At 36.6% G+C, this 27,146-nt stretch overlaps 1 protein-coding gene across 1 annotated transcript; it reads left to right on the forward strand.

Annotated features, from left to right (window-relative positions):
- Window positions 1–905: 905 nt before the first annotated feature.
- On the forward strand, window positions 906–26,797 carry LOC120627948 (IQ and AAA domain-containing protein 1-like). The gene is made up of 16 exons (XM_039896078.1): window positions 906–2,141; window positions 9,030–9,205; window positions 9,750–9,852; window positions 10,501–10,608; window positions 11,207–11,291; window positions 12,930–13,002; window positions 13,919–14,044; window positions 15,340–15,454; window positions 15,951–16,099; window positions 17,620–17,770; window positions 18,595–18,762; window positions 20,791–20,945; window positions 22,501–22,651; window positions 24,276–24,385; window positions 25,536–25,699; window positions 26,643–26,797. The coding sequence occupies exons 1-16, from the start codon at window positions 915–917 to the stop codon at window positions 26,795–26,797; spliced, it is 3,216 nt and encodes a 1,071-aa protein (XP_039752012.1). The 5' UTR covers window positions 906–914.
- The last annotated feature ends 349 nt before the right edge of the window (window positions 26,798–27,146 follow it).

The following is a 27,146-nucleotide window of genomic DNA, read 5'->3' on the forward strand; positions in this document are numbered from 1 at the left end:
AGATATGAATGAAATCGATCTCAATAGACACAACAATAAAATTAAAAATTAAAAGATTTCAACTAAAGGTACATCCAGTAAACGAATTATTATTATATTCCTAAAACTAGATCAGTATCTATTCATCAACCCATTACCAGCGTGACAACGCACGAGTCTCTCAGAATGCGAAAGATTTACGCCCTAGTCCAACATGCTGGTCAAGTGCGGATTGGTAAATTTTACACACCTATGAGAACATAATGGAGAACCCTCAGACATGTAGGTTTCCTGTGTGTGTGTGTGTTATTTTAAATGATTAATAAATCCGAGAAGTTAAAAGGTGGGTGGGCCGGGGATCAAAGGCTTATAAGCTTAAAGATTTATAGATTATAGAAATATTTAAAGATTTAAAACCAATCACAGCAACTTCCTACAGATGACAAGCACTTTTCTTTACATTAACATTACTTATTACACTTCAAGTATAAAACTTTCTGCACACGATTAGAATTTCAAACAAACTCATAATAAAAACACAGAGTACATTCTTATTATTATGTTCGCCAGAATTTGTTTGAGGAATGGCAATTGTTCTTCCTAAATTGATTTTTGACATTGACAACGACAGTTGATGAGTTGACATTTAATCAAAAAGGTTTGTTTTGATTAGAGATTATATTCTAAAGTTTTTATTGTATGTTCCAAAAGTAGATAACACTATCATTCTTTTACTTTTAGACCGAACCGTAGTTGTACAATTACGCCGAATTATCTGTTTAGTTTAAGATTTTTAGGTTACAATTATATGACCTCTGTATGTATATATATTTTATTTCCTCATATCTTTGCTCAACTGCCACTGTTTACTCAATACTTTACTTAGTACAAGTTATCGTGGAGTTTGTTGTGTGTATTTCAAAGAACAAGTCAAAATGTACAATAAATCTTTGTTGAATACGATAATTTTTATACTAATATGTGTTGCAATGCAAGTCGTTGTTTTCTCGTTCATTGTATATTCGAGTGCTATGTCGTCTCTGAAACTAGAACAAGTGGTTATTCTTAGTAGACATAACGTAAGAACTCCCACATCCAAAAACCTTGGCAGAATGACACCTCAATTTTGGCCTCATTGGAAAGAAAAACCTGGTTTTTTGACCAAAAAAGGGTTCCTGTTAGAAGGTTATATGGGTAAATATTTTTATACCTGGCTGAATAAAGAAGGGCTTTTGCCTGCAAAATGTCCCAGTGAAAAAGATTTCTACATTTACGCGAACACTATGCAACGGACAATGTACTCAGCGCAGGCTTTTGTAAGGGAATGTTTTCCACGTTGTAACATAACTATAAACCATGCTGACACTGACAAACCTGATCCTATATTCACTCCAATGATACATAATTCAACTGATATATTCAAAGAAATAGCCTTCAAAGAGATGAAGTATATTTTTAATCATTTGAATTTAAATAATTCTTACAATGTAATGGAGGATATTCTGGAATTTAACGAGTCGGATTTTTGTAAAATAGACAAAGACTGTTATTTGGCTGCTGACATAACTGAATTTAATATAACTGCTGATAAGAAACCTGAAGTCACAGGTCCATTAAAAATAAGTAACGAAGCAATTGATGCTTTTTTGATGGCATATTATAATGGATTTCCATTCAAAGATGTTGCATGGGGAAAATTGAATGACACAAATTGGCACTCAATTTTAGACATAACTGCAGGTTATCATAATGTAACTTTTTGCACAAAACATATTGCTAGAGATATTGCACAACCTATGATAAAATATTTGACTAATATCTTTTTTAATTCAAACACAAGAGTTATTTTATTAATGGGACATGATGCTAACATTAATGTTTTATTAAGTGCAATGTCATTTAAACCGTATGAGTTAGATTATAATTTTATATCAACCCCAGTCGGTGGGAAAATTGTATTTCAAAAGTGGTTAGATGAGAAAGCTAATGAATATTTATTGAAAATTGAATATGTGTATCAAAGTAATGAACAACTGAGGGAGGCTGCTGTATTATCTTACGATAATCCACCACAGTTTAAATTATTAGAACTAGAGCATTGTGGAACAGATTATAGAGGATTTTGTCGTTGGAATGATTTTATTAATTTCTTATCTGATTTATGATCTCTGCTAACATGATATTTATCAACCACTGGACATTAGTGGTTGATGGACATAAGTCCTTCGTAGGCAGATCTAAATTTTGCTTTCTTGCATTGCTCGCATTCACCAACTCGATGCAACTCATTTGAAGTTGACTTAGAGTGTTGGGGATCTACCAATACTGGATTCCCCAGATGTCTGTAATACTTGCTAAAAATATAAATTTAGGCCTATCATTTGCTCTGTTACTTCTGATAGGATGTATCTGTTTTGCAGATGATACAAAACAACTCAATAATATAATAGATAAATTAGAATTATAAGTAATTTTAGAAATAAGAACTAGTCAAGGCTTTTACGTTATTCATACCTCGTTCATATTAGCAATCGTATACAAAGACCCTCCAAGCTTTCGGTCTCTACGTTCAGAAGACTGTACGTTGATCCGCCAGACAGTCGTTCAAGACAAAGCATTTTATATGAATAGAGGATTAATTTGTGGTTCCAAAAAGTCAGAATCTTAGAAAATATTGAGTTTTATATTATTTATCCCCAAACATTTATTACCAACCGACCAAGACAAATTGGCTTTTTGTAGCCAATTATGAAAACTTAGAATAATCCTTAAGCATCGGGACGGATTTCGTCAATGAAACGCCAAATATCGCTGGGAAACATTGTGATTAAACATTGCAATGAAAAAATCGCAGTAAAATCGGTTCATTCGTTTGAGCGATACGATGTCTCATACACGCACACAGAAACACTAATGATGGACAAAGACACACCGGATATTATTTTATTACCACTTTCATTGTTGAAAATTGCTTGCTTTAGTCAAAGTTATTAAAAAGAAACGGTAATTCTACTATAATTTATGTTTATACAATTTTTTTTTAATTTTCAACAGTGTGAATTATAAAAAAAAAACAAAAAACACTTTAAAAAAAAAAACCACTCTTCCGCTTGCGGGGCTTATGAGTAACCAAGCAACCGGCGGTCAGGGCTCCAGAGTAAGGAACCTCCTCACAATACGTTCCGTTTCAAGAATTACTGCTTTCTGTATACGACCCTTGATCCAACAACCAAGCGAAAGCTTCTTTCTTTTAAACACCCGTTTCTTAATACACATATATTATTTGGATTATATATCTATATATATATATATATATATAGTTTCATTTATGCGTAATCATCGATGATTATGTTATTTAAATAAGTAGGTATGAAATAACTATTTGTAAACTTAACAATATGAAGCCCAGAGCATGAAAAATGTATTGCACTCGTCTGGGATATGGAATAAAAACAACGATTCGAAACGACGAAAATAAAACTTATGGTACACATCCATTTATGCAAAATATGTTTATCTGAAGCAAACCGAATGATTACTTTAGAATACTGGCATAATAAATATTTTAAATCATTTAAAATATTTATTTTATTTGCAAATTGTGTGTTTTAGTGGCAAATTGAGCTAAATATGAATTCTATTAATCCCGCCTATACCAAAAATGAATGTATACCTTCCTATGTTGTTTATTTATATTATATGCCATTTTTAATATATTCATCCCCTGTGGACCCTTAACATACTTTATATTATCCCCTGTAATATAAATACTATAAAATTTATGTAATAAGTAAACTTAGTCAATGTAAAATTTTACCAGTAGGAACATATTATAATAGAATACATTTTTATTTTTCTAAAATTTATTGTTTTATTTCTACCTTTGACAAACCTTATGTGGTTGACATTCAGTCAACGCATACTAAGGGCTATTCATCTTCTGATACGTACCGCCTATGTACCGCCTAAGGTTTGTAACGCTCTTCCGGCATCAGTGTTTCCTGCCAAGTACAATAGGCATTTTCTAGGCAAGCGCGCCCTAACTTGACCGCATCATTGCTTTTCATCAGGCATAGTTGTGACTTGGGCCAGTAGTTTACAGGAAAATGTTGATACAGTAAAGAAGTTTATAGGCGAGGTCATTTAGAATTCCGGTGTAAGTGCAAACCGATGAGGGTTTAATATTGCTACCATATTCCGACAGGGCAGCCCGGTCCCGTCTGACAGCATCGTCACTTATCACCAGATCAGTTAGCAGTCAAGGACTATCCTGTTGTGGAATAAGAAGCTTTTCTGATGTAGACTATTTTTCATATTAAATAATACAAAATGCAATGAACTTTAGTGATAACGAATGTATTCTCAGATTCTTTAACCTTAATTAATTATTTTACGTTATCTGTAAAAGATAAAGCTAACATAAACTATGCGTATTTAAATTATAATAAGGATTTTCCCGCCACAGCAAACTGTTTAATTTTCACTAGACATTGCTCGCGACTTTGTACGATTAGAATCTACTTGTTTCCCGTGTTAGATATTAAGTAGTCTTTCTTCTAGGCAGAAAACTTCTCATACAGTCCTCTTACTATCTAACTAGATTGTTTCTCGCAATGTCTCTAATTGTCTTTGAAATGCCTGCTATTAGGAAAATCAGGCAATTAAGAACAATGCATTTAGGATCTATTCAGTGTTCAGTAGCCTTAGCACAATATTTGCACGCTCGCAACCGAGGTTTCCGAGTATAGAAATACCTACTTGAGTAAAATGGATCTTATTTGTAGTAACTTACAGCTCAAATTTTCCTAGAAATTTCTTTAGCTCGGGCTTTTTTAAATCAAAAATCAGGAGTATAGGATTTGTGATTCTAAAAAAAGTGCCATTGGGTCTATTTTACTTACTAGAAACAGAGTTTAATGGCGAATGCGAAACGAATATGCAATTGCGAGCCAAACAATCTTCTGAACCTGAAAAGGCTCCTGAATCTTGTAACAAATGCATAGATGGGTAGCGAACCTGTAGTTTAAGTGCAAGCTATCGGCGATTTGGTTTTATTTTGACGAGAATTGAGAATAAATTTTCAAGGTTCACTTTAAGACACATTTTGTTACATGAGAGAGAAGAAAGATATAACATACAGGCAGGGTGCAGATAGAACTTGCATTCCCATCTGTGCCAGGGGACAGTCTGGAATAATTCGAGAGAATGAGAGAATAAATAATGTTTTAAATTGGACTCGTAATAATTAATGAGAATACCTAATCCATCTTAGGTGCAGCGCAATATTGCTTAAAAGATATTCTTTTGTTTTAAAGGGGAAATCGGAAGGGCATTCCAGACCACTATAATACCTACTATAACCTACTTTCAATGATTGATAAACTTTTCATGCTGACTATTTTGACAGAAGTTTAAGACCAAAGAGGGTAGAAACACTAGTTTTGGATGGACCACGTTAGAGCAAAAGAATGTCAAAATTCTAGTTACAATCTTTAAAGAAATTCTTGTTCAAAATTACTTGCTTTGAACCAAAATTTTGAGTGAATAAGAGAAATTATTAGTCTTTAAATTATTCTATAACATATTTTTCATTCGCTAACTATAATCAATGAAGTTTATAGGTCACTATAAGACGTGAAATTATGCCTTTTCTCAAAATCCCGACTGTTATTCACAGTTCAGTGGATGCTCATAACAAATGGATGAAATTATTAGATGAAGCTGATCTCCTAGTAATCGCAGATGCAGACCTTCAGGTTAATAATAAATTTAGCTTTTATATTATTTTCTTAGTTTTTATAAGCATTTTCAGTTCGAAAGCACTTACCTACATCGTCTTTCGCAGCTTTTAACAGACTTGACGTTTCAAGTGCCTTCGTACTTTAAATAATATAGTAGTAGAGCTGGCCGTGACAAAGCTCGTCAGGGGAAGTACCTGTTTTTGCCGCAAATTACATCTAAAACTTACTTACTTACTTTTATTATCATTAGTTACTTAGTTTTTTCCGTTTGTTTCCGTTCGGCTTTTGTTGTTGTCTTACTTTTTTATTGATTCACTTTGGAAATTAGTAGTTCATAAGAAATTAGCATGTAGTGTTTCCTTTAAATGGTTTTGCATACTCTGTATTACGTATATATGAAAAAGAAGATTATTTTTCTTTATGTAAAATTGCCGGTAAACCCAATAAATAAATAAATAAATAAATAAAATCTGCTTGGTCCGTCCGTCAAAATCATCATTATCATATCAACACATTACCGGCCCACATCATTACTGGTCTGCTCCACCAATGAGAAGAGGTTAAGGCCGTAGTCCACCACGCTAGCCCAGTACGGATTGGTAGAATTCACACACCTTTGAAAACATGGAGAACTCTCAGGTATGCAGGTTTATTCACGGTGTTATCCTTCACCGTTTAAGCAAGTGATATTTTAATTGCTTAAAACGCACATAACTTATAAAATGAGAGGCGCGTGCTGGGATTCGAACTCGCCCCCCCGAAAGTCAATTCAAATTCAAAATTCAAAATTCATTTATTTCAAGTATTCCTAATATAAGCACTTTTGAAACGTCAAGTCTGTCTGTTTGTAGTGATTCTACCACCGGTTCGGAAGGCAGATTCTACCGAGAAGAAGCCGGCAAGAAACTCAGCAGTTGCTCTTTTCCAACATCAACAATTTACAACTAAAATGAAGTTGAAATCCTGCCCACTGGGCTATCACCGCTTCTGCAGTAGTATGTCCATTATTCAATAAAAAAAAAGAATGATGCAATAACATACGTAGCTAAAGTAATTACGTAAGTATTTAAAGTTTTATCTAACGCATTTACGCAATATTTAATATATCGAAGGCTAACTGGCTCGAAGATACGCGAAAGTAATATTTAAATGTTAAGATACCTAAGTAGGTGTATAATGAATGTTAAGATAGATAGTAGGTATAGCTAAGAGAATATAAGTGAACGGGCAGCAGCGTCCTCTGTGCTACTACTACCATAGATCACAAACCCGCCTGCCAAATGTGGTGATTATGGCCATACCCTCCCATGGGGAGGATAGGCATTTAATCCAGAGTGGAATGTTATAGCCAAGGGTTTAAGGGCAAAATAACTTTTTGATAGTTATTATGCAGCACGGCTAGCATGGGCTGGAGACGATAACCTCCCCGGGGAAAGGATTAAAAATTATAATACTCAGAGCAAATTATTACGCAGGACTAGGATTTCCGCAAAATAAAACAAATATAACATCGGGCAGAGTAACACCCTGGTTCAATCTCACTCGTATTTATAGTATTTTCATCAATGTATCAAATCAACATTTAATATTTAGATAGCTTATACTATTCGATTAATTAGTGTAATAATTCATGATTACATAAATAATCAATTAATTGGAATATCAACCAAATAATTAAATGAACATAAAACAGTATCTTGTAATAATCAAAAAATGTGCCAACTACGTCACGTCCGTCACGTCTGTTAACAAGTACCCAATAGGCACCCCTATTGGGTACTTGTTAACACAATGCTTGGGCTGTACCTTGTGTGAATTGGCACAACATAAATAATATCCAAATAATAAATGTGTAATAATAAATGGTGGAGTGTCATGGAATGAATTTCGCATCAATATTTCCATTATCCGAGAACTGGACATCAAGCAACGTCTCTCAACATTAGTGCATAACCGCATATTAAAATTCTTCGGTCACGTCTCCCGGAGAGACAGCAACTCCATAGAACGCCTTGTTGTGCAGGGCAAGGTAGAAGGCACTAGAGCACGCGGTAGGTCACCCATGCGATGGACCGATCAAATCAAATCTTCAGTGGGAGGTCCCTTGCATGAGTGTACCAGACTATCTGCAAACAGGGAGAAGTGGCGAATGATCGTGAGGCGAGTAACAACTGCCACAAACAATGTCCCACCGTGATGACCACGACCACTCTGGCAAGAGTGTTACGACAAAGAAGAAGAATAATAAACGAGGGTAAACTTCTTCTACTCCATGTTCCCATGCTTTAGCAGGTGGACACGTTAATTATATCCCTTGTCAGGGGGGTTAATTATATCCCTTTGAAAAAAAATGTATAAATAGTGTTTAGTTTAAAATTTCTTATTTATTATGGTGTTATTAGTTACATAATGAGGATGTTTTAGCTTTTGCTCCTATCTGCCTAACTAACAAGTAACTATTTATTTTAACTAGCTAGACTTTCTTTCTTTGTAAGTGCACCTCTTGTTTAAAAAGGTTGGGAACCCCTGACGCTACTGATGAAGATAGGATACTAAGTTTCTTACCTAGCGCTGATTGTCGGTTGTCCCGAATCCTACCTTACATCGTAGACTAGATATACCTTGGTACTCAACCTAAACCGTACCTATAATGCATAAATGTTTCTTTTGTAGAAAGTTCCAAAAGTTTTTTTCTTGTTAAAAATTTAACTTATATGTTTGGTATCTATCTATCTATATATACGATTATATAAAAGAGAAAGTGTTTGGGTATATTCCATATAGGCTCCGAAACGGCTGGACCGATTTCAATGAAACTTTCAGGGAATCTCCGGATTGACCTGGCAAGTAATCCTGTAAAGTTTGGTGACGATCGGAGCACTCCTATTTTTGAACTCAAACTGTCAAATACAGCTTTTATTTACTATGATGATATTCTATTGTTGGGTGTACATGGGTGTAGATAATGATCTTCACCCGCTCGAGAAGAGAATGAATACGGAGAGACATAAATGATTTAATATATTATGAGACTTAAATTGAAAATTTAATGATGTAAGTTTATTGTTTAAATAAAATAAAGCAAAATCTAGCCCGGCGAAGCGAGCTGGGTACGCTAGTTAAATATAATTAAATTTGTTTCTTGAAAACTATTTATTAATTAAATAATCATTATTAGCGTATTTATAAAAATCCTTATCAATTTATAAAAATATCTGGAAAATATTAATTTATAGTTATCAATAGTTAGTACTTATTTATCCAATTTATAAAATTACTGTAACATACCTAAGGTACCGTAATTTTCAGAAAAAAGCCGCCAAAGGTTTGTATTTGAAAGAACGCAAACTGGCTCCCGAGGTGTTGGGGAGGTTGTATGCACAGTACTGTGACGTTATCAACAGGATGTACGACTCCTACCTCAACAGCGTACATCTTCAGCGTGCGCCCTGCATCCTTGAAATCGTCAGCTTGTTCTGGAAAAGGTATAAATAGTGGGAGCATAGACATCATTGTCTCTTTAAAACAGTGCATCGTTATATAGACGACGTTTACCCCCCCCGATGTCGTCGAGCCCTGGGGCTCTTCTCATGGCGAGCTTTCGCGCTCGCCCCACTCCCCCGGTGACGCCGTAGCAACCCCTCAGGTGGTTATCGGCAAATGTCCTTCCGAAAAAGCAAAAAAAAAAGACGACGTTTGGCGATCGGCCTGACGCAGCGATGAGCGCTGGTGTGGGAGGTCCAGGGTTCGATTCCCAGCTGGGGTAACTTGGGTATTTTCTGAATTTTCTCAGGTCTAGTCAGGTGTAAGGCTCGGCCGTGGTTAACAAGCCACTAGCGGGTTTTGTAGGGGGCAACTGCTGCCTGCAAAAACAAAATAGTAGCCCATATTTACTCACTTCCCTCTAGTTCCTGAGATTAGCGCGTTCAACCAAAAAAAACTCTGCAGCTTTATAATATTAAGTATCGATCTGAATTCGCTGCAGTCGGAAAAAAAAAAAGACTCAATTAGTTACATATTTTTTTACAGATTGTACGAACTCCGTAAAGAACTTGTAAACTACATTGTAAACGACTACATTTATGTGGATGAAGCACTCTGTTCATTAAGAAAGACTCCGTACGATATTCAGGTTCTCTTCACTGTAACAAATAAATAATTATTAAAGCAATATATTACGACAATACATTATACACACATAGCCATCTAGCCCCAAAGTAAGCGTAGCTTGTTTTATGGTAATAAAAATAAAAAAGCCTTTTATTCCATGCAAAAAATATTACAAACATAGTAAAAACGAATGAAATAAAAAAATTGTGTCTATAAAGTTTGAAATACAATTTCGTTTAAACATTTTTTTCCTTTATTATATTTAGGAATTAATTTATTATTGGTTTCGATATTTAATTTGCAAGGACCCTTCTCAGGGTAAGGCCTCCTCCAAGGATTTCCATTTTGTTCTATTTTTTACTATTTGTAACCAGTTTGTTTCTGCGGTCTTCTTAATATCATCCTCCCATCTCGTGTTTGGTCTTCCTATTCGGCGTTTGCCTGGTGCTAAGATAACTGAAGAAGATTTTTATAATATAAATGAATACCTACTTATAAATTATTTTTAAATTAAAAAAATCGCTTAGGAACTAAGAAGCAAAAAAATTGTTGATTTTTTACAATTTGAACAGCTCCACCGAATTTGATAAATATAAATATAAGATATCCATCTTCAGAGATCTGTTCTCGTCTTCTTTTCATTTAGTTGCGTAAACTTATCTTATTTCAGATCGTAATTCCATATCACTTTCCTTTGGAAAGCCGCTCTAAAGGTATTGAGGAACTACTTCAGACGATGTGGGCAGATGCTGAGAGAAGGAAAAACGCACCCAAAATGGTATTGTGGGGTTTTGATTAATTTAAACCTTATTGATATTTACCTTAAGGCTAATTTTCCGTTCAGCTGTGCGAAAATGCATTGTTCAGGTATTGTTTAATCACCAGATATACATAACACTTCTCCATTGAGTCCTGTGGCCATACGCTTGACCCTTCTCCAGGCCAAACCTCTTTCTTCGCGGTATGATAGTGCGCCGTTACTTTTGTTTTGGTCACTCCCTTTGTCGCTTCCCCTGTGTGTTACAGTGAAGAGTCAGTCTGGGAACGTGGCCTTGGAACATCCGAATGGTATAACCAATCTACTTCCCATTGCATTTCATGTAATTAGGGGCAAAGTGTAGACATAACGCTTCTCTATTGAGTACTACCTGTTGACATACGCGTAACGACACTCCAGGTAAGTCCACTGCTAATCGCCTCCGCTATGGTGGTGCGACGCCAGTTTTATCCCCTTTCCCCTTTTTCCGCTTTCCCTAAGGGTTCCACCCATGAGCCTGTCTACAAACATGGCCCTAGTTGGTCCGCAGGGTATGAATAATCCACTTCCCATTGCATTTCATCTACCTACTTAAGGATTTGTTTTATTATATTTAAAGGAGCAAAAGAAAAGCCAGATGCTGGATTTCGATGGATTCCTCTCTACTACTGGTGTTCAATCTGTGCAACATGTCAAAATTATAGGTACGTGCGTATCTTTTTTTAATTTCAGCCGTACCTTTGTTTTATAGTAATAATTGATGGACCAAGTCGATGGTTAATGAAAAACCATCGCCTATAAACAGAAAAACACTTCACAGGGCATGTAAAGAGCACGTCCTGCAACATATCAGTTGGAGGGCGCGTTTGAAACCCTCGTAGTTTTAAGTTTAGGAATGTAGTTATCGCCATCAGTACTCACTAGTATGTTCACAATTTGTATGTTATCAATGCATCAAAAGTGCCTATTTGAATAAAGAAATATTTGGCTTTGACTTCGACTTTGAGGCATAGGTGTTAATCATGTGCCTGTAATGACACCGGCAGCCACAGCCTTCAGACCGCAACACAGCTGCTTAGCGGCAGAAATAAGCAAGGCGATATTACTTCCCCGGACGTGCTCTGTTACAAATAGCTCAACTACTACTTAAACTAACTCGTTTATTTTCGCAGACGAGAAGGTTACCCTTAATCTCTGTTATACCTTTAAGACTAATTTCATTGGTTAATAATTCGGTCGGTTCGCTACTTGTGGTTTTGTGACCCATTCTCATGTCGTAGATACCTACGAACAGTGTGAACTGTCTTATAGCTCCGAATAGTGGTCGCTAACTATGAGCCTCATAAAAAGTGGTCGCTAACTATGAGCCTCATAAAAAGTGGTCGCTAACTATGAGCCTCATAAAAAGTGGTCACTAACTATGAACCTCATAAAAAGTGGTCGCTAACTATGAGCCTCTTAAAAAGTGGTCGCTAACTATGAGCCTCATAAAAAGTGGTCGCTAACTATGAGCCTCATAAAAAGTGGTCGCTAACTATGAGCCTTATAAAAAGTGGTCGCTAACTATGAGCCTCATAAAAAGTGGTCGCTAACTATGAGCCTCATAAAAAGTGGTCGCTAACTATGAGCCTCATAAAAAGACTTAGCGGGCGATAAGCATATTGGATGATCAACCTGATCATATCGGGAGTCCGGAGATCTATAGCAGAACCAGAGTCACTGTAGTTTAACAAGTCGCAAATATGATGGGCAATGCGCGGGGCACATAATATATCGGTGAACCGATGGACGTTAGAAAGCGTAGTGTTGGTAGACCGTAGGTGGTGTAATTCATTTAAGGGTAATTGTATATCATTTCATAACAAATTACCAGATGAAATCCTTGAGATGTCTCTCAATAAGTTCAAAGTTTATATAAAACGTAAGCTTATAGAAAAATCGTATGATAAAAAAGCTTGGCTATAACAAAGAAAAAAAACCTGGCTGAGTTTGTTGTGAGATCTTCTTAGACCAGGGCACGTTTGGAACCCTCCTAGCTTTAGTTTTAAGTTAACCAATGCAGTTATCACCATTACTAACATAAGTGTTACATGTTAAATGTATGAAAACTTCATAAGTGCCTGTGATAAGGTCTACAAGAATAAAACATTTTTGAATTTGAATTTGACCCCTCACAAATTGGGCAGGCGATATAATAAAAGTCCCAGGGATTCGCCGAATACAAGTTGGACATAACCGTCGCGTGCAGAAATCCCTACAAAAAATCTATGTCCGTCATTGGACGTCCTGTATAGTTGGGATGGTGACGATGATGATACAAATTATAATTTATTTCAATATAGAGGATAGCGTTTCAACGATTATATCAGAGGACTTCATCCAAGCTAATCTAATACAGAAACACGAAAGATACAGGTAACTCTTGCTATATACAGGCTTTATATATAAGTTATCTTAGTTCCATACCGCCTATTTATAAAGTAAGCGGGACTATATCATCGGAGCCAGTCACATAGAAATAACGCAACGTATACGTGGTACAGACTTCTTGTTTTCATTCAAATTTCATACAAAATTCTTTTTTTTTTAAATGATAGCCTAGGCTAGCTCTCTCACGACAATCATGAGTTTTAGAAATCAATGAGTAGGTCTAGGTTGGAAAATGTCTTGCCTAGAAAATGCCTATTCAGACTTAAGTTATACGTGGCAGGAACCACAGATGCCGGGAGAGCGTTCCACACTATAGCGTAGCGGTACGCATCATACCTGCCTTAGTGACTATAGCTGAAAATTATGTAAATTTACAAAAATCTTATTTTACAAATTTAAAAATGGAATAATCTTCTCAAATTATTGTATTGCCATCGGTCCTCGATATGTCTACAAAGTTTGAACGAAATCTGACCGTTTAAAGTGTGTCAAAATAGCGTGCAAAGAAGTCGGTTACAAACATACAAACATACAAGTGAAGCTAATATAAAGCTTTTTATTAGTATTAGAATGCCACCGCTCGTGGCGTCTCATCTGTTTTTTGTAGAATGGGGACGGAGGAACAAGTTTGTGAAGTTCCTGAGAACATTAAACAAGCAACATTGCGTCGATGCTGTAAACCTAGTTGTTTTGCCAGTGTAATCGATTTGTCGCCTATAATCCTCTTTGCGCTACGATCCAACGCAGAGCGCAGGTTCCGCGCCACAGTTTCACTTTACCTGAGCAAAATAATTCTTGTCAATAATTCGCGATAGCGAGGCTCTCATACAAGCAAATAAGTCCATTTATCATTAAATTGTGTAGGTTTTGTTATATTTGCAGCAAAATCTTATTGCTACAGGAAATTCTATATAGAGGACTTCAAAGCCAAATGCCGAAGACGAAGGCAGTACTTTGCAGAAAAGGTCAAAGATGCTCCTAAATATCTGAGGATATCTGCTGCTAGGTTGATCCAAAGAGCGTACAGGTACAGTCGAAGACTAGTATACAACATGTTAATGAACACTGAAATATTACTTCACATGCTTCAGAGCTACATTATGTACTGTTTCGGAGACTTATCTGTGAAATTGAAAACCTAATAAGTAGTTTTTGAGTAAATCACTGCCACAGTTTTTACTGAAAGAAGTCAGATGCAGCCTCACATGCAAAATAAAAATCATTTGACTCCGGTCACTTTATTAGGTATGCATCGCGTAGCGTTGGTACTATGCGCGGGTCGGTCTTTTATCTCCAATAGGATTGTCATAATTAAACACTTAGAATGTTTTGAATTAGTTTTTATGGAAATATTAATATGGTTCTTTTGATTTAATATTTTTATAGGGTGAATCCTTATAAAATATACTCATGTAACCTTCAATATTATTTCTTAATTCTGTTACACATTGTATATTGGATAGAAGCTGTAAGTGCTGTGTGAAAGCGATAGCCAGACATATCGCGTACATCGTTCGTCATTAGTTTTAAGTTTAAGTATATGGTTATCGCCATCATCTCATGCAAATTTTTCATGTACCTAATGTCGTTATATATGTAAAAATATGTGCCGTTTGTGGGCCTACTTGAATAATGATATTTTTGTCTTTAACGTTATTTAGATATTAATAAATATCCGGGTTGGTAATATTATAATATATCCTGGTATATTATAGTCTAAATAGCCGGTTGTTCTCTTTTTGCTATCACCATTTCACAACCAGGTTTGAGAAATAAATCACATCCTAGCTTTTTTAGATTACTCGCTGGATGCAGACTAGTGACGTGCACAGGGTTTTGACCAGGGTATGGATAAAGAAGATGGCATAAAATTGAAAAAGTTGAAAAATCTAAAATTGTATTATTCCTCTTTATGAGTTATACAAAAATACAAGGGAAGGCAGTGCTTTTATGCATGTATAAAGTGCACGCCACTGATACCGACTGTATAAAACCGTGTTCTATTATTCGTAACCGTTTCCCCACGAGAGACTTAATGCCCAGCCGTCGACTACGTTCAGTTTAAATGATAGTTCATCATCATCATTATGGTCATCCACCGATTACCACCCCCCTTTAAGGCACTGGTCTCCTCCCAGAATGGTTAGGCCGTAGTCCTCAACCTTTCTATGATTGCTTAATAGCTTTATAATAAGTTAGAGGTACCGCTTAACAAAAATACGAAACTAATGTCCTATAGAGTCTATTAGTGTATACGTATTATCGGACGAGATAGAATAATATCGTCCATGATAAGTAATATACTATTTGACAAAAATTCAGACGCTACATGATATGCAAAAGAGATGAGATGCTGAATAACAAACGGGATGTGATATTAGGAATTGTACCAGACCCATTTCGAAAGAAATTGAGTTATGAAGAGGAAAATAATAAAGTAAGTCAATAAAACCGGGGCCTGGAACCGGTTTTATTTTCCGGTAACTATTGTTTAGCATCCGGTTGAAATATTGTTCGTCGTTTTACCGGTCAATTGATTGAACGATTTGTGAAAGACCCAAATAAACGGTAAGTCGGTATACTTTTACCGGTTTACAGACAAAAAAAGTAGTACCTGCCTACTACAAGGCACGGATCTCGTCCCAAAATGAGAGGGGTTGAGGCAGTAGTCCACCACGCCGGCCCAGTGCGGATTGGTCGACTCCACGCGCCTTTGAGAACGGCATGAAACAAGTGATATTTTATTGCTTAAAACGCACAGAGTGAGAGGAGCGTGCTTGGATTCGAACTTGGCCCTCGAAAGTCAAAAGTCCTAACCACTAGGCTATCACCGCTTATTACTGATATAAATAATGAAATAAATAGTTCGTTTGGTTCATTAAAACTAATATAGATTTTTTACTTACCTTGACTTGACCCAATAAACTTTTCAGATATATGAAAGAAAACGTAGGATAAGACAAAATATACGAGAAAAATATAAAGAAGAAATTGAAAAAGAGAAAATTAGGCTCGTAATCTTAAAGAAGGACACTCAAATCGAAGATATCACCGAAAACATCATGCTGTGGTTCAAAGAATGGTAAGAAAGATAAGTACTAAAATCTTATGAGTGAATACACAGAATATATAGAACTCTCATTCAGCAATTTTTCATGCGTTTTGTCCAAAAAACAGTGAAATGCCTCGCGCACGTCTCCCTTCACACCCGGCAATGTTGCTAGCTCACAGACATTTCCCATTTCCCCATTTTACCAGTAAACGTGTAGAACATTAGAGGTAATATAATTTTCATCTGCCAAATGGAATTAAGAGACTGACCGCCTGTTCGGGAAACTACTAAAGTGGAGTGGTTTTTCTGAAAAAAATTTTGTGAGATTGCAGTTCTACTTATAGAGGAATAAAGAAGTCTCTATATTTTTGACAGTCTTGTTTCGAAATAATCCTTATTTAAGAGACGTCGATACGAATCGTGCAAGAAGAGGTTTTGTGATAGAGGTCGCCCAGGGAAGTACTACCGCTATTATTCTTTCTGGCGCCAAGAAGCATTGCGTAAACGATAAAAAAGCTTGGATGTGAACAATTGCTCTAACCAGGTTGCTTCTTAAATATTGTCTCATGACAATGTGAGATGGTGATAACAAAAAGAACACCCGGCTAAGTTTGTTGTGGGCTTCTTCTTACTAGGGCGCGATTGGAACCCTCGTAGCTTTAGTTTTAAGTTTACGATTGTAGTTATCGCCATCACTGCTCATTGCTATGTACATATTTTGTATATAATAACGCATCACAAGTGCCATCTATGTGCCTATTTGAATAAAGAAATGTTTGACTTCGACTTTCTGTTCCGGTGTGAAGAGCGTGGTTGCCTGTGTAACTACAGGCACGTGAAGCACCTATGTTTCTTGCATGCCAATGCCAATTGTCACTTTAAAAACGAATTAAAGAAAGATAAACTGTATTAAAACACATTTACTATACGACTGATGAATTCCTTAACGACAAAGCAACTTGGAAGCAGGTCGCTCCGCTTTCATCTCTACCATAAGAAAAAAAATTAAAGATTGTGAAACTGTAAGTGATGTTGAAAAAGAGCAATCTGCTGAGTTTCTTGCCGGCTCCTCTAGGTAGGTCTAGGTCTCAAACAGACTGACTTTGAAGTTTCAAAAATGCTTATAAATTAGTCCCACCTGAAATAAATGAATTTTGATTTTTAAATTTTGAACATTGTATTTTTAAAACAATACTGTTTTCGAACATATTATTATATAATAGATGTGCCTTGCGGCTTCGCCTGCGTAATTTTGGTAGGCAGCGTACTGCTACATAGTCTACACCTACAGTCATACATATATATGGGTTTTGAGATTAATTTAGAAACATTTTTTTATCTTACGTAATTTTTTTTTCAATTAAAAGTATACTATATTATTTCTAATACAACCAAGAATATGTTTAGAAAGTTTAATAAAGATCGGTTTAAAAGTTTTTGCGTGAAAGCGTAACAAACAAACTTAAATTTACATTTATAATATTAGTAGGGATTAGTAGGGATTTTAGTCGGCTGAAAGGAGATGATGATAGATGAAAGTTATATTTCAGGTATGAGGGCTACGGGTTCTTCCCTAAATACCCGTATGACACAGAGGGTGGTACAGTTATGGTTATACGAGAGAACTACCCCTACATCGAGGAGCAGATAGAGGAAGATGAGAAAATGGCACAACGTACGAAAGGCAAGACTAAAGAGATGGTAAGGCCATTCATCAACCCATTACGGTCCACTACAGGGCAAGGGTTTCCTCTTAGAATCTTAGAATGAGAAGGGTTAAGGCCACAGTCCGCCACACTGACCAGAGCGGATTGGCAGACTTCACACGCCTTCGAGAGCACTATGAATAACACTCAGCCATGTGCTAAAAAAATAGTAAAAATGGTAGACCCAGATATTAACTTCATAACTAGCATACTATCAATGAGTATACAAACTATGGTTCGTTGATATATTTAATATAATCATTGGGTTTGTTATAGACAAACTGCTGCATTTCAGAGCTGATTAGTAGAAGGCCGCCACACGCCCTTTAGATCCATATGTAGAACACTGAGGCATGTGCTAAAAAAATAGTAAAAATGGTAGACCCAGATATTAACTTCATAACTAGCATACTATCAATGAGTATACAAACTTTGGTTCGTTGATAAATTTAATATAATCATTGGGTTTGTCATAGATAGACTGCTGCATTTCAGAGCTGATTGGTAGAGTTGGTTCAGTAGTTTTCGCGTGAAAGAGTAACAAACATCAATCCAACCATCACTCCATATTAGTAGGATAAATCCATGCTAATATTTTAAATGCCAAAGTATGTCTGTTTCTACACTTTCTTTATCTTCACCTGTTTCTTTGTTTGTATCTTTGTATTTTTATTGTATGGAAAATGTGACGTTTGACAGCAGCGATCGAGAGATTTACGCCTGTCGCAAGATAATAGTCACCCTGCCAGTCATTGGCTTGGTCTGTCAAGTATAACACGAAAGAGAACTTTTCACCGACTAATAAAAATAAAATCACAGTTAAAAGGAGAACAGAAGGCAGCCAAGTTAGAAGCGGTAATGAGAGAGGAACTAGCGAAAGAGCAGAAGTTAAAGGAGGCGGAACTACTTTTCAAGCAGAGATGTAACCCTATGTCAGACCCTGGTTACCAACCGCAGCAGTCAATACATACGGGAAATATTACCGAGGTGACATTTTGGCTTTGGTTAATCTTACATTAAAAAAATAGCTCACGAATATATAAATAATGACGTATTTTTGACATTGAATTAAGAACATTTAGAATCCTCATTCAGCCATTATTGAATACAGTGCACTGTGTCCAAATACAGTAGAAGCGCCCGCGCATGTCTCACTTTACACCCGCGGAATGTTGCTAGCTTACAAACTTTTTCTCATTTTAACACTTTATGGTGTATTCATTCATCATGAATGAATACACTTTATTGTACACCACAGAGAAATCAAAAGAGATACAAATACAACAGCACAATAAGGTAGAACGTACAATTTTAGAACATTAGAGGTAAAATAATTACTGTCAACTGCTAGGTAAATGGTATGAAGTGACTAATCTTTTATTCGAGAAACAATTCTAAAGAGGAGCAGTTTTTAATGCTTCAATATTAGTCGTGTACACGGTTTCTGAATGTTCCTAATTCTGTGATTTTTGAGATTGGTTCCCGTTTTAGGTAGAAGAGACAGTGTTTACCAATGAAGGTTGCCATTACTATACCTACCACTGCAAATATGTAAGAGCAAATAATCGTTGCTTTGTCTATCATTGTGGAGAGGGATCAGAGCTGAGATTCCTCTATTTGTTCCAATACGGGTTGGCCGTTAGATATAATTTTAAATCTGTCAATTTATTGGATAGAAGGAGGCTTTAATTTGCGGAATTTCATGACATACTTTATATATATATATATATATAAAAGAGAAAGTGTGTGGGTATGTTCCGTATATGCTCCGAAACGGCTGGACCGATTTCAATGAAACTTTCAGGCAATCTCCGGATTGACCTGGCGAGTAATCCTGTAAAGTTTGGGGACGATCGGAGCACTCCTATTTTTGAACTGTCAAACTGTCAAATACAGCTTTTATTTACTATGATGATATTCTATTGTTGGGTGTACATGGGTGTAGATAATGATCTTCACCCGCTCGAGAAGAGAATAGAAGAGAATGAATACGGAGATAAATAAATGATTTAATATATAATGAGACTTAAATTAAAAATTTATGATGTTTGTTTATTGTTTAAATAAAATAAAGCAAAATCTACTGCTGGCTGGGTACGCTAGTATACTATGAAAATGAAGCTTTATTTGCTATGCGCGGGGAAAAGCAGAAGAATCTGTAAAGTGTAATTGATAATTTCTTCAATCTTTATACTCTACAACAAACAGATCTTCGGCCATGTACCCTCTACGTGTTAAGTTAAAATTAGAGTGCTCTGAGTCCCGTTCGCAGCGACAAAATGATGTGTACGCAGCTTTTCTAGTTTCTGGTTCTTAAGATTTCTATATGAAGAACACAATCTGTTGTCACATTGCCACACAGTCTGCCTTCAACATCTTCCATATCTATAATTAATAATAATTGGAATAAATATACTACAAAAATACATATACATATTGTCTAGCCCCGGAGTAAGCGTAGCTTGTGTTATGGGTACTAAGATAACTGATGAATATTTTTGTATATAACATGCGTAATTACTTATAATATACAGATCAACACCCAGATACTAAAAAACATTCATGTTCATCACACAAACATTTTCCAATTTTGGGAATCACACCCAATGCCTTGGATTCATAAAGCAGGGTCGCTGCCACTGCGCCAGTCGGTCATCGATGTAAATTTTGACAAATATATTTTGAGTCAGATTTTCAACTTCTGTAACTGATGATGCAGGTCCAACCCCTTGGTTTGTACCCGACATGGAACGATTAGTCGCTTGGCAACACGTCTTTATCGGTAGTGTGGTAACTAGCCTCAATCAGGCCGAGCGGCCTTTGCGAGCGGTTTGGAGGGCTCGCCTCCAAACTAAAGAAAATTCATTTATTATTAAATCCCAGAATTGCCTGGCACTTGTAAGACCACAGCACTCATCACTGCGGGAGTTTAAGGTTACATCCCACATTGGTCGCTGCCCACTGCGCCAAGCGGCCATCAAAACTAATCTTCTTCTAAAAAGTCACCGTGCCTAGGCTCTTCAAAACTACCGTGCGGCGTGGTCTATGCACGACAGGTTCCCAGAAAGCCCACCCAGCGCTGTATTCGGCTACATGCAGTCCGTACTGACTGAGGATCTGATGAACCAGCTTCATGTGGAGTGCAGGAAATACGTTGATGAACTTATGAGGTAGCTACCTTCATTTTTTTCCGGCACATTCCGTTTTAAGTGGAATTTGTAAAGCTAAAGCCGCCGCCAAACTTAGACGCTGTCGCGGGTAACGCCTTTAGTGTACGATACATATTATACAGTATAGAAAAATCTTTATTAGAGATACTATTTAAGTAGCAGCAGAACTTTTTGTGACAGAGCTCATCCATGGAAGTGCTACCGCCATGCTTATTTCTGGCGGCATTCTTACAATGCTCCGGAGTTAAGGGTGTGGTTACCAATGCCTCGAGTAATTACGGGCACCTCATTTTGATGGTATGTTTTCTTTGCATGCACTGCGAAGTGTTGCTTTCACTTACTAATCACTGGGGACATCTGCTAAGTTCTTCAATCCATACCAATATCATAAATGCGAAAGTGTGTTTGTTTGTTCTTACTTTACGCCCTAACTAAGCAATCAATCGACTCGATTTTGGCATAGGGTTAGTTTAAAGAATGAAGAGTAACATAGGCTACACTTTTTATCACAGGAGAAGAAACGAACCTGAATTAATGCGGGCGAAGAACGTGGACAACAGCTAGTTAGTTTAGTTAAAAAAAACATATATTACGATAAAAACGGACGCCTAACGTAATTAAATAGCAACTACGCGCAACGGGTTCATAATTTTTTATATCAAAAGATGCACAAATGTAACATAAAAAAAATTCTCACCATACTGGTTAACCAGTTTGTTAGCGAGTTAGCGCTCGTCTAATATACATCTAACATGTATCTAAAGCTAGTATATAATGAAACTATATATATTATATCTTATTCCTAATGAATAATATTTTAACGACGACAAAGATAAAAAAAATAGGCTAAAACAAATTACTACTCAAGGCTTTAATTTAAAAAATTCAAAATTTCTTTTATTTCAAGTAGGCCTAATATAAGCGCTTTTGAAACGTCAAGTCTATCTGTTTGTAGTGACTCTACCAGTACCTAAGAAGTTGTTTCTTTAACTTCAATACTATCACAGATCACTGCCTTCTTCATTATCAGCCTTTTAATGTTGTGTCTTTCTCTGTGTTATATTTAGAATCGTTTGATTCGTTTGTAATTTCATTTTTAGGTGATAGCCTTGTCTAAGCAGTGGTTAGGACTTCGGCTTCCTTTCGTTGGAATCCCAGCGCACGTCTCTATCTTTTTAATTTTGTATGCGCTTTAAGAAATTAGGTTGCCTGACAGAGATCGCTTATAAGCGATAAAGCCGCCATTTGTATTCTAATTGAGTCTTTGTATCTATTCGTCCTTTATTTTCCATAATGTGTACTTAGTTTTGTACAAATAACGAGTATAAATAATAAATAAAATACTTCTTCATCTAATACTTACTTCAACGGTGAATGAAACCATCGCGAGGAAAACTGAATGCCTGAGAATTCTCTACAGTGTTTTAAAAGGCGTTGGCACCAAGGATTGGTGGATTTCACCCACCAATCCTCATTGCGAAAGTACACCCGTGGCCTTTAGTTGGTCAGTAATGGTTTGATATGATGATAATGAAAGACCTTTTTCTGGGAATAGGTTGGATTTGAAACTGCTGATCAAAAAGCACCAGCGAATGTACAAGAAATTAGGCATGAAATACCCGAAATTTAAGCCGAGGAAACGGCCTAATGTCCCAGCGCCTCCGAAGCCTTTTGCCATAAGTGATAAAATGTTACAGAATATACAGGTATTTGTAGTATAACACATTCAACAATTTACCTTGTGCCGTGTGGTGAACGCAGATCAGAATACAGTTGTCACTCCTCCTTCCGCGGTTGTCGCACGAGGCGACTAATGGAATATAACGGAGAGCGGACAGCAGATCCCCTGTGCTACTACTACCATCTATTGTGATCACCAACCCGTCTGCCCAGCGTGGTGATTATGGGCAAACTCTCCGTAGAGAGAGACTGTTAGCCCAGCAGTGGACTGCTATAGACTATTTGATCAAATATTGTATCACATTGTAGAGATGGCTAGCGGATAAAGCCTCCATTTTGGGGTCCCCAGCACCTCTAACATTTCGGAGTTACGTGCGTTTTTAATTAAGGAATGTAAAATGTCACTTGCTATTTGATTAAATATTGTATCACGTTGTAGAGATGGCTAGCGGATAAAGCCTAGTGGTTAGAGCTGGGCCTCCTTTTCGAGGTCCCGAGCATCTCTAACATTTCGGAGTTATGTGTGTTTTTAATAAAGGAATTTAACATATCAGTTGCTTTAACGCTGAAGCTAAACATCGTGTAGAAACCATCATGCCTGAGAGTTGTCCGTAACGTTCTCAAAGGTGTGTGAATTCTGCCCAATGTCCATACATTAATACGCACTCCGATGGAGCAAATAGAAAGATATTTAAGTACAGCTTTTGGCTTTAAATCATATTTGTTCTAGAACCGAAAGCTATACTATAAAGCCAATAAATAAATATATTAAGACAATACACACATCGACATCTAGCCCCAAAATAACTGTTATGGGTACTAAGATGATTTATAAATATTTGTATGAATATTGTACATAAATACTTATTATACACAGATTTACACCCAGACACTGAAAAACATTCATGTTCTTTACACAAACATTTACCAGTTGTGGGAATCGTGCCCACTCAGAGAGCAGGGTCGCTGCCCATTGCGTCAATCAACCATCAAATATAGTTTTCTAACATTTATTTAAACATTACTCTAAAGTATTATATTTGGCAAACGGGTCCATGAATGAAATGGATTATGGAATCTAAAAAAAACTTATATGCATTGATTGAACAAATTACAGCTTTCTCGACAGCGGACAGCGAAACTCTAAGGGTTCCGGAAAACCCTTAAAGTATATTTCGTAGCTAATTTTATATTTGTTAACTAGCATACGACGGTCAAGGTTGGACATATTCAAACATGCTGTTAAAGCTCATTACCTTGAGCAATAAGTATTAGTGTGTAATTACTCGTAAGTATGTTTGTATTTAATCCAACCGCACACATACACTGTAACCAACCGGACGTTGGAAAGTTGAACGAAAGTTGGACGTGGTGGACTACGGCCTTAACCCCTTCTCACTGTGGGAGGAGACCCGTGCCCTGTAGTGGGCCCGTTAAGGGTTGATGCGACGATGTATGTAATAATAATACACCCCACCAATCGGTTTCTCTTGGTTAAAGTAGGATACAAAAGGCTATTCACGGCCTTATCGCTACTAAGCGATAAGGCCGCCTTTTGTATCCTACTTTTCAAGTTTCCTCTTGTTGTTTCCATTGTTTTTTTGGCGTACAAATATTGTATAAATAAATTATGATTGGTGGTCGTTGCAGATTGTGTTCGACTTGAACATCATTTCAAAACCCACCGCCAAAATGAAGGATATCTACGGAGATTTAAACTACGCAGCTTACGAGCAAAACATAAGAGACCCGGATGCAAAGTAATTATTATATAATAACTTAAGTGTTGTGAAAATACTATACACATAGAATGTGATTAAATGTTCGTAACAAAATAAAAGTCGCAACATATCCAACCAGGCAACCCCAACATACAACATTACGTCAATTATATATTAAAAATCTAGTTCTGAGGCTTAAATTGCAGAACTTCATCAATTGAATAAAATATATTGCTCAATAGCCACTTTTTCAGTGTATTTATTTACTAACCGGTGATAGCCCAATGGGTAGGAGTTCGACTTAACTTTCGGGGGGCAGAGTTTGAATCCCAGCTCTAACTTATCTAAGTTATGTGCGTTTTAAGCAATTGAAATATCGCTTGCTTCAACGGTGAAGGAAAACATCGTGGAAACCTGCATAGCTGAAAGTTCTCCATAATGTTCTCAAAGGTGGGTGAAGCCCACCATTTCGAACTGGGCCAGCGTGGTGGACTACATCCTTAACCCCTACTAATTGTGTGAGGAGACCCGTGACCTATAGTGGGCCGGTAATTGGTTCATATGATGATGAATACGGCTTTTGATTTTGGGATTGCATTGAATATCTTTACACGCATGGCACTACAGTTTTTTTTTTTTTTTTCAAATACATGGCTGTCCTGGAGCGCTTATTGAATATTAATCTGTCTTTGTTTCGAGTGCGCCTTAGAAAAAAATCAGTAACCTTCCTAAAGAGATCTGGGTTATGTTGACTTTACAATAAATAATTCTAGAATTATTCATTGTAAAGTCGACATCTCCTGATGATGCTTCGGTGTCGCGGCGAAACGTGCGTAGAGAGTACATTAATTGCCGAAGTTCTGTTTGGTGCGTATGTCTTACGCCATACAGATTCTCCTGCTCTCCACGGAGTATAGCAAATTAAGTTTAATTACATAAAAAATATTATATCACGGAATTCTGCAAAGTAACGCATGCTTCTATCCATCTTAAATGTGATTTATATATGTACACCAGCATTTGGCTGCTACAACACGTATTTACACCGGCAACTGCGCTCTTCAGAACACATGTCTAGAGTTACTGCTCTGTTTGACTATCTTTACTCTGTGCTTTTGTTCTTAAATTAAAAATCCTCCACCATTTTTGGAATATTTTCAATTGAATTGTTTTTAATATCCTCTTTTAGATTCCCACCACCAGGATGCGGCGATATAAGAAGTCTTTTAATTCTCTCCTGCGTTTTCGGTACGGGCATCGAACCCGGAGCCGTTCGCAATAAAGCCGTGATGCTGCTCGGACCTGAAAGAAATGGAAAATCATTCATGGTTGATGCGATTTGCGGGGAAATCAGTAAGAACGTAGATTAAGATAGCTGTTTTTCATAGTGGTATTTATTTAATCAAACCCATAATAGTTTTATATTAACTTTAATCTAAAGATCACATTACCAGCTCCACGCAAGTTACATTCTTGCGCTGTCTACCACTTACTGCTAACATCTTAATCACAATAAGTAAACTAGGAGTATACAAACATAAATGTTGCTACTGACACTGTGGTGTAAGCCGTGCCATTAAAGAATAGATGTAGAAAAGGCGGGCAGTAACTACTTAGCCCGTCCCGGGAATTGAATTTAGGATGTCGCGATCCGTATTTGAAAGTGCCAACCCTCAAGCTCACACACAAGTTACGGAAGATCTCACGAGGACACAAAGAATAAAGTTCCGGATACTTAAATGAATATAATTATTAATATTACAACTAAAACCTTACTTTCTTATACAAACGGATTATTCCGAAGTTGGGAATTTATCGTGGATATGCGAAAATGACTCCTCGATTATGAGCGAGCAAACCTTTCACTAAGGCTACTGAGTTCGATTCCCAGGTCAGGCCAAGGTTTGATGTTGTTCTATAATGTTTAAACTGGTGTGTTTTAAACATTATTAAAACAAACCAGTCTGATTTGAAGCAGGATAGATAGATAGATAAAGTCTTTATTGCATAAATTAAAAGTGAAAACAAGAAATAATAAAACAAAAAAATATATATACATCTACAAAAGCGCAAAGGCGGTTTTATCGCCTCAAGCGATCTCCTCAACCCTTTATGGTAGAATGAAGTGTATCAACTTGAATTGAATCGACTTCGAGGATAGTAAGACTAAAGGTCGATAAAGCACATTATTCTTAGCATTCAAGGCTCTGACAATGGTAAACGAACGCAATGTATGAATACAAATGCTGATAGCTTTCGGTTTGGTCACAAAAAGTTTGATGATAAATAATTCCAGATGCAGTGAAAATTGACATAACTCCAGAGGTGTTCAGCGCAGTTGCCAAAAAACCTGCAAGAGCTCTATCCGAGGTGTTCGTAGCGGCGAGACTGTTTCAACCTTCTGTTATTTACATGAGGAACATTGAAAGGATTTTCATTAAAAAAGTATAAACATATTTTACAAACAATCACTGCTTTCTGAGACAATAGTTAAAGACACACTAGTTAAAGACTTTTGTCTTTAGGCATTGGGGGATTCGGTGAATGGAAGATTTGCCCAGCCTAACCGAATTATTCTGTCATATTGCTTGTTCTGTTCTAGGTGCCTCCGGAGTTCAAAAAGCTAAAAACAAAAGCTTTAAAGCGTCCCTTGATACGGCTTATAAAACAAATGGCACCCGATGACAAAATAATATTTATTGGTAAAAGTTTTAAATTAAGTATCTGCCTAATGTCAAAGTACAAAGAAAAGAAATATTGATAGAAGCAGGCGTTACTTTGCGGAATTCTATGACATATT

The sequence above is a fragment of the Pararge aegeria genome, chromosome 12 (assembly GCF_905163445.1).
Source record: "Pararge aegeria chromosome 12, ilParAegt1.1, whole genome shotgun sequence".
Lineage (NCBI taxonomy): Eukaryota > Metazoa > Arthropoda > Insecta > Lepidoptera > Nymphalidae > Pararge > Pararge aegeria.

Coding starts and splice junctions, on each gene's coding strand:
- LOC120627948 (XM_039896078.1), top strand. CDS start 915: ATGTACAATAAATCTTTGTTGAATACGATAATTTTTATACTAATATGT. Junction 9,853..10,500: donor AGACTCCGTACGATATTCAG/GTTCTCTTCACT, acceptor ATCTTATTTCAG/ATCGTAATTCCATATCACTT. Junction 15,455..15,950: donor ATGAAGAGGAAAATAATAAA/GTAAGTCAATAA, acceptor TAAACTTTTCAG/ATATATGAAAGAAAACGTAG.